Genomic DNA, 16888 nt, shown 5'->3' with positions numbered 1-16888 from the left:
ATTCCAAGCAACGAAATAAACATCTTTTCCACAAGCTGCTGGTACATCTGGAAAGCCAGATGTGATCTGATATTCAGGAAAATTCTTCCTAATGCAAAAAATAACTACTATGCGCATCAGGCAACATATGTGCAACTACAACAGACTACATTACTTACAGTCACGTATCATGAATGACTTTACTTTACTTCCTGAGGAAATTGATCTCTCTATGACTCAGGACATTACTCCATATGATAAAAACTTATCCTTAGATTTTGGGAACATAATTAACATACGTATCTTACAAGATTCTAAGAATAATCTATTTTATACTGCTCTAATTTTGACTGATTTTGCAGGGAGACTCATTGGAAGTAGAGGATATTCAGGATACTCAGGACCTTGGGGAGCAAAAGGAGGAGTAGACCTAGCTTTCCATTGGACTAAAGAATGGCAGCATACAAATGTTCAAATATCCGCTGAATCAATGGAGGTCTTAATTCGGTTCAAGTCTTTATATCATCAAGCTGTGCAAGGGAGGTTTCAACTAAAGCATCATGAAGAATCAAACAACAATGCCAATGCAGACAATGGGAATAACTTAATCAACCCAGCCTCTTTTGTTCTTTTGAATCTTAATATCATCCAACGTTCTGAAAACATGGATGCTTTTAACTTAGCAAATTTTTGTAAAAACAAGGGCTTTGTACAAATCTAGCCTGTTTTTTTTTTTGGTTTACAAAACTAAGCCTATTTTTTTATATCTTACAAAGCTAGGCCTTATTTGACCAAAATTAGTGGACGAAAAGTTAGCACCGTTAAGTGTACCTAAAGAGACTTATTAGTCCTTTGAATCGGCAACTGGAACCCAACTAGACGGGTTGACCCGTACACGTCAATGCACATTGTATACGTGGAACTGCATAGGTGGCAAACTTTGTACACGTCCCATTTCATTCACACGTGGCACTGTTTATGTGGAAAACATATGTGAAGCCTTCAGTATTAAAACTCCTCTGAGTTGAATTTGTTCCAAGCCTCCTGTGGCATTAAGAAAAATAAAACAAATGAGGATTTGATGAACAATTCGAGAATTTTGAAACAAACTTTGACAAGGTGGGGAAAAAAGTAAAAAATAAAGATGATGAAAAACGATTTGTAGTGCATGATACAAAAAACTGTAAGGCTTACACACTATTTGTTTTGAACATCTAAAATTGTTCGTTCATGTGCAAAGAGGGGATTGACGCGGCCCTAACAAGAAGAACGTTGGGGTCCCTAAGCAACAAGATAGATCAAAAAGTATACCAAGGCAGTAAGGTAAGTACTAGGGGCATATGAATTTAAAGGCAAGTAGAAAGTTGAGCAAACCATTGACAGGAACCAGATGAGACTTGTATGAAAAGAAATGCATTCTCCGATTGATATATATGAAAGGGCCGAAAAATTCACCTTTATAAGTACGAAGAGAAATGCATTCTCCAATTGATATATATGAAAGGGCCAAAAAATGCACCTTTATAAGATTGAAAACCTTCTCGTATATGTACTTCTGCTGAATGGTAGCACCTTGTTGCACTATCTTAAGCCCTTTCATCTCATAATCTCTAATTCAAAGTTCTGTGGCACAAACACGACATGCTAATTACTAAATGAATTTGATTATTGGCAATAAATAAATCCTAAAATTCCCATGAAGTTCCAGTTTTCCCCTGGTTTACCTCAAACCCCCAAAAAAAATAGGAAATGAAAATGCACAAGGTTTTCGTAAATTTTTAACCAATCTGTAAAACCAGCAAAGAAAAGTCAATTTCTTTTGAATTGAACACCAATCCAAATTCTCATATCAATCAATCTTAAAAATTAAAATCACTTTTTGCACAAAAAAAATGTAAACCCAGAAGTTATTATCTGTTCTAGAAATGAATACATGAAATTAAAGTCATAGAGAAACAACAACCTCAAATCTTGTCAGATGTTGCTCTCGTATTCTTGTCAGATGCACAGTCACCACTTCTCTGCTTAGCAACAACAACCTCAAATCCCATCTCACTACCAGTTTCAGATACTCGTTACTGCCACCAGATCCATCTCCTTCTTCCACCAATTTCACCAGCAGCAGCAGAAACTTAGACTCTTTCTTCTTTGCTCAACAGCACCACCGTCTCGTCTGGGAACCTAAAACCATAAATTTCAGTTAATCATCCCTCCATGTGAACAAATCTCAAGAGAATCGACTCTTAAAATGGCTTTACTGTGGAAAGAAACGACGTCTCACGAAGAACTTGTTTCTCACGCATTTTCTCAAACACCTTGCTGGTGATTCGTGAAATGCACTTGCTGGTGATTCATGAACCCCTGAATCTCCTACCATGCATTAGATTCTAAATTTAACATCAACCCATCTTCCTAATCTGTCACAGACACTCAAACCTCACCTTAATATTCTCAAACACTCAAACCACTAAATATTCTATCTGATGATTCTACTAAACAACCACGATAAACGTTAATTAGGTTTGATTTGATAAAAATCCCCATGTTTTCTCTTGATTTTAGCACAACAAAAAATTGATTTAGACGAACCAGAGAGAAGAAGGGAGAAGAAAATGATAATCGATCTATCCCTCTTCCGCTATTAGATGGGTTTCCCTCGTATCATCTAACCATCTAAGCATCTAAATCGTCCATTTTCTCTAAGATATGGATATGTCAGATTACTCATTCTGAGACCGACACGTGTGAAGTTAATTCTTAAGGACGTCAATCATAGCCGTTTATCCGTCCTCAAGATTTCAGCGATTTTAGATTAGGCTTTCAAATCGACACATGTGGGCGGCATTTATTGTGGGACTGGCATACGTATGGAAAGGGCATTTTAGAAATCTTCACATGCTCATGAGATTTCTTTATACGAGATTTTAGTGAGATATTAACAAGTCAACACGTGATATTGACTGAGATAACGGATTTGGATGGAATCCGTCTGATAGGCTTAGATTTGTAAGAAATAAAAAAAGAGGCTTAGAATTGAAAACGAGAGTCCAGAACAGACCTATATCTGCATATATTCCTAAAAACAATAGTGACAGGGTGAGGATTCCTCCTCATGACAATGCCACTAGTAATGATATCCAGTCAACTTAGATGCCTGTCTAGGCCTAAGTTTTCCTAAAAAAAAAAAAAGCATAAATACCACTACTATAAATTGTAAACTCAATGAGGTATAAGCTTATTAATGAGATGAAGGTTAATGCATCAGCTAATGATATATGGGAAGTATACAGCTCTCCTGATCTCCCTAAGCTCATTGTTAAATTACTTCCCAGTGTTTTCGAAAGGATTGATTACATCGAAGGAAACGGTGGTATTGGCACAATTCTTCGTATTGTATATCCTCCTGGTACGTACGTTCAATTGTATATATGATGCTCTTGATGAACTGCATGGTTTTCATAAATATAAACTATGTTTTACAATTTTCATTTTATGTATTTTCATTTTTTTGTTAGCATGGCCACAGCCATCTCCAAATATGTCCTTGACAATAAGAAGAATGGATATGAAGCCTTGGCTAATTAAAAGGAAGACAATAAGAACGATGCAAAAATATTTTCTTTCATTTTTCATTTCTTTTTTCTTATTTATGTTTTTTGAAGACATATTCTTTGATTATGTTCCTAGTATTTGCCGTATGGATTATGTTCCTTCTGCTCTTTTTGTTTGATCATCAATAGCATAATTTTATAGCCATCGGAAATTAAATAAAATGTGATGCGTCCTCGTCTTCAAAATTCGTATATGACAAAGTACAAACTACTGAGTGCTGAGTATATGCACACAAAAAAAGCTAAACAGCAGTAGAGGGAGAAAAGTCCTCCTGAACTGTTTTCAGTACAATTGGTTCATTTAGTAGGTCTCATGACATTCGGTTAAGACCCACCGATACACAACAAGGGTTTGCCTTGCGCCCATACGAAACTATCGTTTCTGGTGTTCTAGAGTGGTTTTTTTGTCGGTCTGTCTAGCAAAGTTCATAATGCGGGGGTGATTTACCTAAAATGAAAAATAGTTATCCTACTAAAAAAATAAAAAATAGTGTACAATAAATTTTCCAAAAAATTGAATTGCCTGTAAAAAGTTAACTCTAAAATAGGATGGGTTGGCCAACAAGAAGGAGAATGGATCAAGATAAACACTGATAATAAATATCTAGCAATTTGAAGATGCATATTCATTGTGAACTCACCCACATGATAGGAGCAATCAAAACTTCATAAGCGCTAATAGGTGCTGAGTTTGAAGTGAAAGTTGTGCCCTTAGTGAAAGAAAAATCCAAAAAACAAAGCGACATTTTCTTATAAGACAAAACGAAAGAGTTCTACTCTAGTTTTGTAAAGCACTTATCCGAAATTAAAAGATTTTTGATTATTCAATTAAAAGCCTTACAAATTCGTCTAATTTCACCTCGAGAACCCGTGTTCACGCCTAATGCACCCATTTTTAGGACTGAATTAACAAAATCCGTTTCGAAAGACGGTCCAAAAATGGGACTTAAGAAGCCGAAATAGGAATCAATTATCCTTCTGGTTACTTCATCATCATAAAGTTTGGCATCCGACTGTAAAACAGCGAACCCTTCGCGTATGTTGCGCAAGATTTGTGAGTCGAATCTCAATGGACTTCCAATATCCATTGGCAAACGAGTATTTACGTCTCCATTCTGTGGACACTTGGATTTTAGTTCGGGGAGGAAGCGTGGATTTATTGATGGATCAGAGCCTACCCCTTCAGTAGGAAAGTTGTAGAGTCGATCTGTCATGAAAAAACACGCTGTAGTTCCAATCGTGTGTGCAGCTGCATTTAGTTTGAAAATCGTCAAGGTCGAATCCTAGCTATAATTAATTAACTCATCACACTAAGATTGCATGTGTCATGCTTTATCCAGAGAAGATTAATTTGAACCCGGTGATTTTAACTTGCATATTTCCTTTTCTATCCAAAACGATAAAAATGCCCAACCATGCATCAAATTAACTTACATATACTTTCTACCAACACGAAGAAAAAGAGAGAGAGAGAGACGGAAATTATGTGTACCACTGAGAAGAACAAGATCCTTTTCATTAAGTCCCTTTTGCAAGAACTTAGCTTTTAATGATTGAATTGATTCATTCACTTCCGGCATATTGGAAGCAAACGAAACATTCGAAACTCGGCCGTCTCTTCTACCTGTTGGAACTTGATAAGATGGTCCATTGCTCTGCAAGTATATACAGAAATATAATATAAAAATTCAATTATGGTATATAAATTGAATTTTCTATGTTCTTTTGAAACATCTAAGAAAGATGTCGGAATCATATAAAAAAATATATAAAGAGTACCAATGAGATAGAATCTCGAGCTGCCATGGCTACAATATCAGCACAAGAAACAACACCAGGACATACTCTTTCCAACTGTGATTTAGCTTTTTCTATAACATCAAAACCATTAACACCTTGATGTCCAAATGCATGTCTTTCTCTGGTTTGGCCCTCGATCAAAATAGACCCATCACATCCCTATTCAAAATAACAAGTAATAATACATGTTAGTATTAATTAATTAGTAGAAATCAAAAGCGAAAACATAGATAAGAGAGTGAGATCGATAATTACATTAACGAAACAGTCATGGAAATGAAGTCTAAGTAAGATAGCAGCCATGTTGTTGTCAACTAGAAAAGCTTCACGAACAATAGAGTTTACAATATCTTCAGCATTTGGGCATGTAGATGAATAGAAACCAACTTTGAGTTGCCCATTTGAAAACACTAAGCAACAAGTACATATGACTAATGTGATAAGAATAACTGAAACCAATGACATTGGAAAGAAGAGATGAGAAGAGATATGTGATGAAATCAATTTAGAGCTTTAATGATCTCTTATAAGAAGAGATGAGAAGTAGAGAAAGAATTAATTGAAAAGAGCTAGCAGATAAAAGAGTGACGGTGGGGAAGTAGTAGTAGTAGAGATTGTAATAAATGTATTACGAGTGGTTTTGTTTATATACAGTTGTTATGAGTTGTATCTTATATCAGAAATGTGTCAACTTTTTGCATATATCTTTCTGTATTCGTTACAAATTTTCTTTCTCTTTTATTAGTCATGTGATCTCTTAGTTACACCTATAATATTTATTATTATCTTGTTTTCGTATAGGAAATTAGTTAGCAAGTATTGTTTTGTTTCGTTCCAATCTTATCACCTCGCCAGGGTGCACGCCACTTGCATCGAATTGGTGGCATGTCGCATTACCGTGATCATCATGCATGAACAAGCGATGAGTAATCGGTGGTTGTTACTAGCATCATTCAAAGAGAAAGAAAAAAAAAAGAGTTACTATCATAAACTAGCATTATTTGCAAGTTTTCATTAGAAATGATATGCAATCTATGAGGAAAAGAAAATAAAAATAAAAAAATAAAATTATATGCAAGTTTCAAACATTTCTGATGTAGCATAACAAATCAACCATTTTACATATGGTTGGTAAAAAGTGATAACTGTGTGGCTGCCTGACTGGGCTATTCATTTAATAGCAAAACCGCAAAGCTGAGACAATGAGTTTGTCTTATTTCTTTGTATTGATCAAAAATGAGAGAGTTTGTCTGTCCCTGGAAATCGCAGACCACACATGCAAGATTTTCTTTGGTTATTGGAGGCAGTGTCAGAACTCAGTAAAATATTCCATCCGTAATTTTCAGATTAATATAAGTATATAATTTATCATATTGCCCTTGATTCAAACTCCATTTGTTACCACAGCTCGTGAAATGGATAGAGATAATATAGTATAATTAACTACGCTGAAATGAAGGTTTAAATTCAACTCTTACATGTGTGTTCTCCTTGTTTTCATACAGATGTATGTTACTCGGTAATAGCGAATTGATTTTTATTCGATTCCTTTAAATTACCAAGTAAGATGAATTGATTGTTTCCTGATTGCGTTTTATTACCGTCTAACAGAACTGCTAGTCTGTTAGTGACCCATGATCGATCTGCTTTAATTCAAAATTTACCTAGCCAGCAAAAAGACCTGAAGATAATCAGAGCAGCAACTTAGTAACAGAATAACTGTTACATGACCCTACATACGCTTTGTAGCAGCTCTAAAGTTGTATAACTTAATATTATGGTAGAGGAGGAATTGAGTTTGATAGTAGTACTACGAGAATAAAGTTTAGAAAGAGATAGTGTGTAATGCGTAATGATATGTATAATTCCCTTAAGTTACTTAACTTAGGTGCTACACATAAACGACCACATCACAAATGTTCAGTCATGGTGGATAGACAATAAAAATCATCACCTAACTTATACCAGAAAGTTCTTGAGGTAGGCAGTTATCATTTGTTTCTTTAAGGTTGTTACACCTGTCCTTTGTGCCTCGATCATCTTACCTCCAGAGAAAAACTCTAGAGAAGATTTGTGCTACTCTTTTAGTAAGTGAGTTAATTTAGACTGTAAATATAATAAAAATCATAGACCAGTGAACTCGGCTGTTTAAATCAGTAATTCAAATATTTCACGAGATTTCCCAAGGGATAAACGCTAACTGATAATTGACAAATTGCGAGACTAGACATAATTGGTCATTCAAATAATCAGCTACTTGGTATCCAAAAAAAAAACAAAACAAAAATAAATGCATGTTCAACGAGACCTTAGTCATCATTCCTTACACTAAATTCAATTTCTTACTAGCTCGAAATATATTTTCTTTCAGCTCCCTATGTACCCTATCTGAAAATTCTGAACCTCAATCATTTTGCTATACTACCTTTCTGGGTTTTTCCATGGACCAACTAAGTCAACTTTCATCACTCTTATCATCATCATCATCAAATCTTAATGAATACAAAATCCAAATCAGTACTTTTCTGATCAGTATCCTGTTTGCCTATATCTTCTTACACCGATGGAATCAAAGGAATATAAAAGGCCCAAAATCATGGCCAATCGTTGGTGCAATCATAGAACTTCAAATGAACCTCCACAGGATGCATGATTGGTTAACTGATTATTTTGTTGAATCAAAAACATTTAAAGTTCAATTACCAAATATAACTATCACTTTCATTTCAGAGCCTGCAAATGTTGAACATGTTCTTAAAACTAACTTTAACAATTACCCAAAGGGTGAAGCTTTTCATGAATTGATGGAAGGGTTTCTTGGAGACGGAATATTTAATTCAGATGGTGAGATGTGGAGGCAACAGAGAATGATTGCAAGTTTGGAGTTTGCTTCTAGGAATTTGAGGAATTTCAGCACTACTGTTTTCAGAGACTATGCTTTGATTCTCTCTGGTATTTTGCACCAAGCATCAATTTGTGCCAATGAAATTGATATGCAGGTAATTCGCAAAATCCCAACTATTGCAAAGATGATTACAAATTTAAAGTTTTAATGTTAATTAGAATTTGTATTTGACATAGCATAGAGCAATTACAATAATAGTATTGAAAAGTTTGTTATATTTTAGGAACTGTTCATGAGGATGACTTTAGATTCTATATGTAAAGTTGGATTTGGGGTGGAAATTGGAACACTGGCTCACGAATTACCCGATGATAATCGTTTCGCTAAAGCTTTTGAATGTGCAATTAGTAATGTTATGCTTAGATTTTTTAACCCTTTATGGAGAATAAAGAGATTTTTGAATGTTGGATCCGAAGCAGTACTTGCTCAAAGTATTCAAGTCATTAATGAATTTACATTCAATTTGATTGATAAAAGGAAAGCGGAGTTACATGAAGTAGCTAAATCAAATGATAGCAATGGTAGCAAGGTAAAGCATGATATTTTATCCAGATTTATTGAGTTGAGTGAGAACCCTGATAATCAATTAACTGACAAAAGCCTCAGAGATGTCATTATAAACTTTGTTATGGCGGGACGTGACACAACGACATCAACATTAACTTGGTGTATATACATGATCATGGTGAATCCTAATGTAGCAGAGAACATCTACAAAGAGCTTATAGCATTTGAAGAAAACCAGGCTAACGAAGTTATTGGTTACGAACCCGAGGACCTGAAATCTTTTACAGCGAAAGTAACACAATTTGCAAGTTTATTGACTTATGATTCACTTGCAAAGCTATCTTACCTGCATGCAACAATCACGGAGACACTTCGGTTGTTTTCTGCAGTGCCCCAGGTACCAACCCTCTATGGCAGCCAGATTTGATGTTTTTCCTAACACAAAAATAGTATACTAGCATGTAAAAAAAGAATGAATTTTTCTCGTATATTTATAGGACCCTAAAGGAGTATTAGAAGATGATGTTTTACCGGATGGAACAAAAGTTAGAGCAGGAGATGTGGTAGCTTATGTTCCATATGCCATGGGAAGAATGGTGTACAATTGGGGACCTGATGCAACTTCATTCAACCCTGACAGATGGTTCAATGAAGAAGGTTTATTTCAAAGTGAGTCTCCATTCAAATTCACTGCATTTCAGGTAAGAATTTTTAGAGTATATCAACGCGATATGCAAAAGTCCTAATACTAATGAAATGTTAGTTAGAATGACAGCTGCTTGCAACACGAATTTTTCTAAAAATTGTGACGCTCATGCTCATGCAGGCTGGACCAAGAACATGCTTAGGGAAGGACTCGGCATATCTACAAATGAAGATAACACTTGCTATCTTATATAGATTCTTCAACTTTCATTTGATTCCAAACCATCCAGTTAATTACAAAATCATGACAACTCTAAATATGGAGCATGGTTTGAAGCTTACTATAACTACAAGGCATTCTTGACATGTCTAGGCAAGAAAAGTATAATTCATAGATGAATTTGTATTATCATTTTAAGTGTAATGTTAAATTGTATGCAAAAGCAAGCACCAACGGTACTCGCATGCAACTGGTATATATGGATAATTTGTCAGTGTTGTATTGATAAGTAATTTCTACTTGTTCACACCCAAATACACTTCGTCCGTTACTTTTTTTTGTTGTTGTTAGAGCTAATTTGAAGTGGGAAGTGCTCCCTGTTTTGTCTATTCAAATGCCAATCTATGGTGCATGTTTATTTTCTTTTATCATTAAGAAAGAAATATAACAGATACAAACAAGAGAAATTACAAGGCAATGGGGGTACATCAACCCAATAAACTAAACTAAACAGAAAAAGAAACCGAAATGGGATTCGGTCCCATAAAAAGAAGAAAAAAAATAAAATAAAATGCTATCATGCACCATAGAGGGTTGAATCCTAGAGCAGTTTTGTTGTCGAAGATCCTTGCATTCCTAGCAATTTAGCAGGCCAGCTTATTCACTGTAAGACCAGTCAAGCTCCTCAAATGTAGACCGAGACCAATTTGGTTCAATCCAAGAGCAGTTTTCCAAACACTTGGTGTCATAGATATCCTTAGCAGAATATGTGCTCCCAACAGAGTGATAGCTACCAGTATCAAGTGAGTAGTATAAAATCCCTTCATCGCGCAGTCTAGGGAAATATATCTTGTTCTCCATACCACTATTTGGAGCAGCCGCTGATATACACGAGGTATAGCTTACGAATAACGTATACTTCCGCAAACTTTTAACTTCAACCAGGACCATGCCGGAGAAATCCCATCTAAGTGCCGGAGAAAACGCACTAATAAAATCTTCCCCTCACACTCCACCAGGAAACTGATACATTTATACTTTTTCGTGAATCGACGGGTACTCCAGAAGACATCCCAACTCTCATCTGCTAAATTAAAAACTCCAATAGTACCGTTGTAATCCACGCAGTAGAAAGCCCCATTGAAGAAAACTGGTACGTTAAAGCATGGCACATACTTCCACGGATCATAATCTAGGATGGGACTGGTGCTCCATATGGAAGTACCCCTTCTGATGAACACAAGCTTAATTTCTTGTGTAATGCCAAGTACTACGCAATCTGAAGCAGTGAAACAAATGCTAGAAAAATTATAAGGCTCTGGGACGTCTGGCATCCTGATGGTTTCTTTAGTGAAAGGATTGTAGAAAAAATAGGTGACCATGCCTTTTGACATCAACAACCACCCACCTTTCTGGAAGCAGATTGTCGAACCAGCGAGCATCCCTGTGAGGTTCATTATGTGCTGCTCTTTTTGATAAGAATAGAAGATATATTGAAGAATAGAGGAATTTACAAAGAATTCTACCAGAGCTAAATTAAAAAAAAAAAAGTGCATCCCAATTGTTGAGGATAGAACTAGATAGGTTCAGGTGAACTCTATTACTAGCTGCAGTTGCCCAAGCTATAATCATAGATTTGACTTCTATTTCCAGGTCGGATTCTGTCTTAAAGGTATGGTTTTTCTCAAATATGCGCCTGTTTCGTTCAATCCATATGGTGTAGATGATTGCCGCCGGTATTAGACCCCATATGAAATTTCCCGCATTTGAGAAGTAAGATTGATGCCAGCCAAGTGCAAGCATCTTCATACTTCGTGGTATTATCCAGGACCAACCCTCACTTGGTAAAATCGAAGACCAAACTCTGTGAGTTATTTTACAATGCAGAAAAATATGATCTTGAGATTCCATATCATCACCACAGAGAATGCAAGAATTGTGGATGTGAATACTTTTTATCTGCATCATGTCTATTGTATTCAACTTCTCATGGATTAAACACCACACAAGGATATTGATTTTAGGTGGTATAGGCTTCTTCCAGACAAAGGAATGTGGAAAATCATGGACACCAAAATCTTCAATGAGTTTTGAGTATAGAGATTTAACCGTGAAAATACCTGAGTTGTGCAGAGACCAACGTCTTGTGTCAGGAAGGCTGTCTAGAATCGGTGGGTTGCTGCCAATAACAAGCAAAAGAGATGCATACGAGTTTGCTTCTAAGCCTGTGAGATTCCGCTTAAAACTAAATTGCCAACTCCCATCTGTTCATTAGGTACTGCTCGTTTTTGTGCATCGAGTCGACAAAATTAAAAACCGTATCATTCTTTGTAAGGAAAACGAGCCATGGGGATAGATGTGTGCCAGTTATGATCCTTGCGTTTTTATTGACAACGGGTAGTAATTCTCTTGTTGCTTTGGAGACTGCTCGAAAATGCACATAATCTACTGGATGACTGTGGCTTGCTATTAAACGAACCATGTCTTGATTAAGAATATCCATTGCACTTGCTGCATATAATTCTTGTGATTTATTGTGCATTCTCATTCCATTTTCCTGCCCAGCTAATGTACACATATTTTATCTTCTCTTTTGTGTTTGTGTAACACGTCTTCTGTAGGGGCGAAATATCGCATGAAACAGAAATACAACCTCGTCTTAATTAATACCATCATCAACACGAAGAAGAGAAACGGGCGAATAGTAATCACGCGAGAAAGAAAAAGACACACGAAGGGTATCCATTCGACAGATATGACACGATTTCCACTATTAAGATTACGAACAACCACGCGAAAGACAGTGACATCTCCCAAAAGCCTAACAAATAAGATAAATTGAAAATAAATCAGCTAGCAGAGATTTTGCACGTGTACTCAGTTGTCTTCTACCTTGATATTTGCCTATATAAGGATTCGAATAACAAAGAGAGAGAAGAGGTTAAGAACAGAGATAGAAACCACATAAAGGAGAGAAAGAAAGTGATTAGGGTTTGAGATTACTCATCGTTTCCATTGTTGTAAGATTATGTCTTTGTGATCATTGTAAGAATACCATATTTTCAATATGGAAGTTTGATTGAAGATCATATTTAGTGTCAAGTAGTAAATAATATCATGAATGTTTGAGTTTATCTCTATGACTTTGACTTTGACTTTGTGTTCTTATTATTTCATTGGGTGTAGTTGTGGTATTTTACACAACTACATTTTGACGCTAGAACCAGGGAGGAGTATTCCTCTCCTAATAACCCAGTTGGAAACCATCACCACTTCAGTAAATCTTATCATCTGTCACCACATAATACCCTGCCCACCATGGGAAAACCTCGATCTAATATAATCTGAAACCATTATTTTCCCTAAAGTTCACAACACCTCTCCATAGATCGAGCAGACAGTATCCAAGAAGAATTCATACCCTTCGCTTTGATAGACAAAACTTAGTAGTAGATCTGATAAGCGATAGAATTACAGAGACTACATCAACAGGACTTCATAGCAACACAAGAGATAAGAGCTGAAGAAGAAGAAAAAAGTAGAGAAATAAAAACCAAAGAACTCCTTTCCCTAAGAGACATGCAGTGGTCAGGATGGGTGATAAGAGGAAAGAGGGGCAAGCTGAGAGGACAGGCGAACGAACTGAGCCAGGCATCACCATATGAGAAAATGCGAGAAGGCTCGCACTATTGAAAGAGAGGGAAAAGACGTTAATCGCGGAACGGGTGGATCTTGCAGTCAAATATGGGCGACTAATGTTAGAAGCCCACAATCGGATGAGGAAGGTGCGAGAATATGAATTGTAGAAAGAATATGGAGAAAGTTACAAGAGATACCGCCGAGCAAAGGAAGACGCAGAAAGAGAACAAATAAAAGAACGACTAGAATAATAAATATGGAACGATGAACAAAGGAGGTTGAACATGAGAAAGGAGGCGCGAATGAAAAGTTGTGAGATTTGGAGAAGAACGGACCAACACCGAGTGTGGATAAGGAAGAATGATGAGAAACACCAATAATGCAATGTCATCGTGTCAAAAGCAAAAAATGTAAAAGAATTTCACGACAAAATATTAAGGCGAGTTTATAAGCGCGACTTTAATGGGGGCAGAGATACATCCCAAATAGGAAAGTCAACCTTTGAAGGAATGGCAGAAGCAGCCTATCACATTCTGTGCAAAGGACGCCCCGGAGGAAGGAGCACCGCACGAAGAAAACTTGATCATAACCCTATGTAGTCAGATCGTAGAGATGAAGACAATGCGATACCCCTTATGATAGTAGAAAGGATACTGGTCGACAATGGAAGCTCTGTAGATGTATTATTCTACCACACATTCAAGGCGATGGGATATGGTGATTCAAATCTCGCACCAGCAGAATATGATATCTTTGGCATCAACGGAACCGCGACAAAACCCAAAGGCTAAGTCACGATAACAATTCTCATAAACTCGCTGAAGACTATAGTAACATTCAGCGTCGTAGATATAGATACTCCGTATAATGCGATTATTGGGAAACCTTGGATACATGGAGTCAGAGGAATCGCATCCACATTCCACCAGTGTATTCGCTTTCCCATCCCTGACGAGATAGGAGAAGTCAAGGGAGATTTTCTGCAATCAAAGAGATGCAAAGACCTAAATGTGCGGCATCAAGAAGGGCGTAAACAGATTAAGAAATATAAGAAGAAAAGGGCTAAAGAACTGAAAGGGATAAAGAATTCCAAGTTTACATGGTGAGGGCGACGGAAGGAGATGGGATCCCTAGTGAAATTCCCGAAAAAGAAGGAGATCTTGTGCATCAGATAGGAGAGCCAACTCCAGAAGGACAACCGGCACCAAATCTCACGGTTGAAGAGCCTACCAAAGACGCCAACATAGGAACTGAGAATGAGCTAAAGATGGTGAAAATAAGAATCACGATGGAAGAAGAAGAAGAAAAAGAACTCATACAGTTGCTAGAAGATTACCAAGACGTTTTCGCATGGAGTATGAGAGAGATGACCGGCATAGATCCTTCTCTGGCGTGTCACAGACTAGCCATCGACCCAAGGGTGAGTCCAGTTAGAAAAATATTAGGAAAGATTGCGATGATGTATCATGAACAAATTGAAATCGAGTTACAAAAAACGATCGACTCAGGGGTAATTAGGCCAGTTAAATATGTGGAATGGGTAGTAAACATGGTCATAGTTCCGAAAAAGAATAAGAAGATTCATATTTGCATCGACTTCACCGACCTGAACAAAGCATGCCCCAAGAACAGCTATCCGCTACCCGATATCCAACAGATTATAGAATCTGTCATCGCATGTGAAAGAATATCGCTGATGGATGGTTATTTAGGGTACAACCAAATACCTTTGGCGAAATAGGACCAGGAAAATACATATTTCTTCTCTCCAAGAGGTTTATACTACTACAACCGAATGCCATTCGGGTTACGAAATGCTGGGGCCACTTATCAGCGAATGGTAAAAGATGTATTCAAACCATGGATACCCACCACATTGGCATTCTATATCGATGACATGCTCGTAAAAAGGAAAAAATCAGTCGATCATACAAAGAATCTAAGAGAAATATTTGAGCAAATGCGAAAAATAAAGATGAAGATAAATCCCGCGAAGTGCATCTGGGAAATTCCTAGGCTACATCGTTTTGAAAGAAGGAATTCAGGTAGATCCCATAACGGTACAAGCTATACGTGAAATTCCCTCACCATCAACCATCAAGGACGTACAGAAATTAAACGGTTTGATCGCATCATTAGGAAGGCTCGTATCACGTTCATCCGACAGATGTAAGAATTTTTTCAACATCTTAAATAAGGGAAGCAAGTTCGCATGGAAACAAGAATGCGAGACTGCACTACAAAATATAAAATATTAGTTGGAAAATTTATCCATGTTACAAAAACCTGAACTAGGTGAAGAGTTACTGATATATCTCGCGACAACGTCGTATGCTCTCAGCGGCGTGTTACTGCGAACAAATCAAGGAGTAGAAAAACCAATATACTACATCAACAAAACTTTCAACTCCGCCGAGCGAAACTACACCAAGATCGACAAATTAATTCTAGCTTTAGTTTAGGCGATACAAAAGCTCCGAGTTTATTTTCACGCACATAAAGTTAAGGTGCTAACTAGAACGCCAATCGAGTCAGTGCTAAAGTCCTCCAAGAGAGTATGGAGAATTGAAAGATGGAATGCACAGCTTGAGCAGTTCGGATTAGGTTATGAAGTCCTATCTTCGCCAAAATCCTAAGTAATAGCAGATTTCATTGCAGAATTCCTTCTAGAAGAAGATTATGCTGTGAACGAGATGATGGATGCTGACGAAGAACGCCCTGATTCGAAAGATCTCCTCAAAGCGGATGACCCAAGGAGATGGGAAATATTTGTGGATGGGTCAGTTAACAGTCAAGGCAATGGAATAGGGATAGTCTTTGTCTCGCTAAAAAAGGAAAGAATAGTCCATTGCTTCAGATTAGAGTACGACACTACAAATAACGAAGTTGAGTACGACGCGGTCATAGATGGGTTGAGATTGGCAGTAGAAATGGGGTTGGAAGACATCTGACTCACTAGCGATTCGTAACTGGTCATTCGCCAAATGGATGAGTGATACAAAATCAACGACCTCGCGTTACAAAGGTATTCACAGTTAGAAAAACAGTATACAGATCGCATCCCAAACGTCATTTGGAGACATATAGGACGAACAAATAATAGGCACGTTGATGCTCTCGCGTTCATCACATCAATGATGGTAAACCCGGAAGCAAGATTCATTCGCATTGATAACCTGATGCAACCATCAATAGACATCAGGGGGCATGCTGTAGAAACTATGGAAATCGAACATAGTTCCCCTGATGTTGAAAAGCCCGATTGGAGAACCCAGATTCACAAGTATCTGCAAGGCGGAGAGGTTCCGCGCGAAAGATTAGAGGCACATAAACTCAAGAGTAGGGAAACAAACTACGAACTACGTGATGGGGTATTTTACAAAATATCTTTCCAAGGACCACTTCTGAGATGTTTAACACCCGAAGAGGGTGTTGAAATCATAAAAGCCATACACTATGGAGACGTCGGTAATCATAGCGGAACAAGATCTTTGGCACTCAAAACTAAATTACAAGGTTACTACTGGCCCTACATGCATGAAGCCGCAAAGGAAATTGTCCTTAAGTGCGAAGAATGCCAAA

The 16888-nt window shown here is 37.1% G+C and overlaps 2 protein-coding genes and 1 long non-coding RNA gene across 4 annotated transcripts; 1 reads left to right on the top strand and 2 right to left on the bottom strand.

Moving 5' to 3' along the window:
- Nucleotides 1-598: 598 nt before the first annotated feature.
- LOC113353309 lies at nucleotides 599-2597 on the bottom strand. 2 transcript variants are annotated; one of them, XR_003361202.1, is made up of 3 exons: nucleotides 1943-2597; nucleotides 1435-1602; nucleotides 599-1023 (listed from the first exon to the last, which is right to left on the bottom strand). It is a non-coding gene; the product is annotated as an uncharacterized LOC113353309 (long non-coding RNA). The 2 variants fall into 2 exon arrangements; XR_003361201.1 differs by having other exon boundaries at nucleotides 1499-1602.
- Nucleotides 2598-4335: 1738 nt separating this feature from the next.
- LOC113347696 (peroxidase 43-like) lies at nucleotides 4336-5984 on the bottom strand. The gene is made up of 4 exons (XM_026591372.1): nucleotides 5646-5984; nucleotides 5370-5549; nucleotides 5083-5245; nucleotides 4336-4839 (listed from the first exon to the last, which is right to left on the bottom strand). Exons 1-4 carry the CDS (start codon nucleotides 5853-5855, stop codon nucleotides 4415-4417), a joined length of 978 nt encoding a protein of 325 aa, XP_026447157.1. The 5' UTR covers nucleotides 5856-5984; the 3' UTR covers nucleotides 4336-4414.
- Nucleotides 5985-7690: 1706 nt separating this feature from the next.
- On the top strand, nucleotides 7691-9982 carry LOC113347695 (cytochrome P450 704B1-like). The gene is made up of 4 exons (XM_026591371.1): nucleotides 7691-8389; nucleotides 8519-9199; nucleotides 9300-9503; nucleotides 9629-9982. The coding sequence occupies exons 1-4, from the start codon at nucleotides 7832-7834 to the stop codon at nucleotides 9809-9811; spliced, it is 1626 nt and encodes a 541-aa protein (XP_026447156.1). The 5' UTR covers nucleotides 7691-7831; the 3' UTR covers nucleotides 9812-9982.
- The last annotated feature ends 6906 nt before the right edge of the window (nucleotides 9983-16888 follow it).

The sequence above is a fragment of the Papaver somniferum genome, chromosome 2 (genome assembly GCF_003573695.1).
Source record: "Papaver somniferum cultivar HN1 chromosome 2, ASM357369v1, whole genome shotgun sequence".
Classification (NCBI taxonomy): domain Eukaryota; kingdom Viridiplantae; phylum Streptophyta; class Magnoliopsida; order Ranunculales; family Papaveraceae; genus Papaver; species Papaver somniferum.
This window is presented reverse-complemented; position numbering and strand designations above follow the sequence as displayed.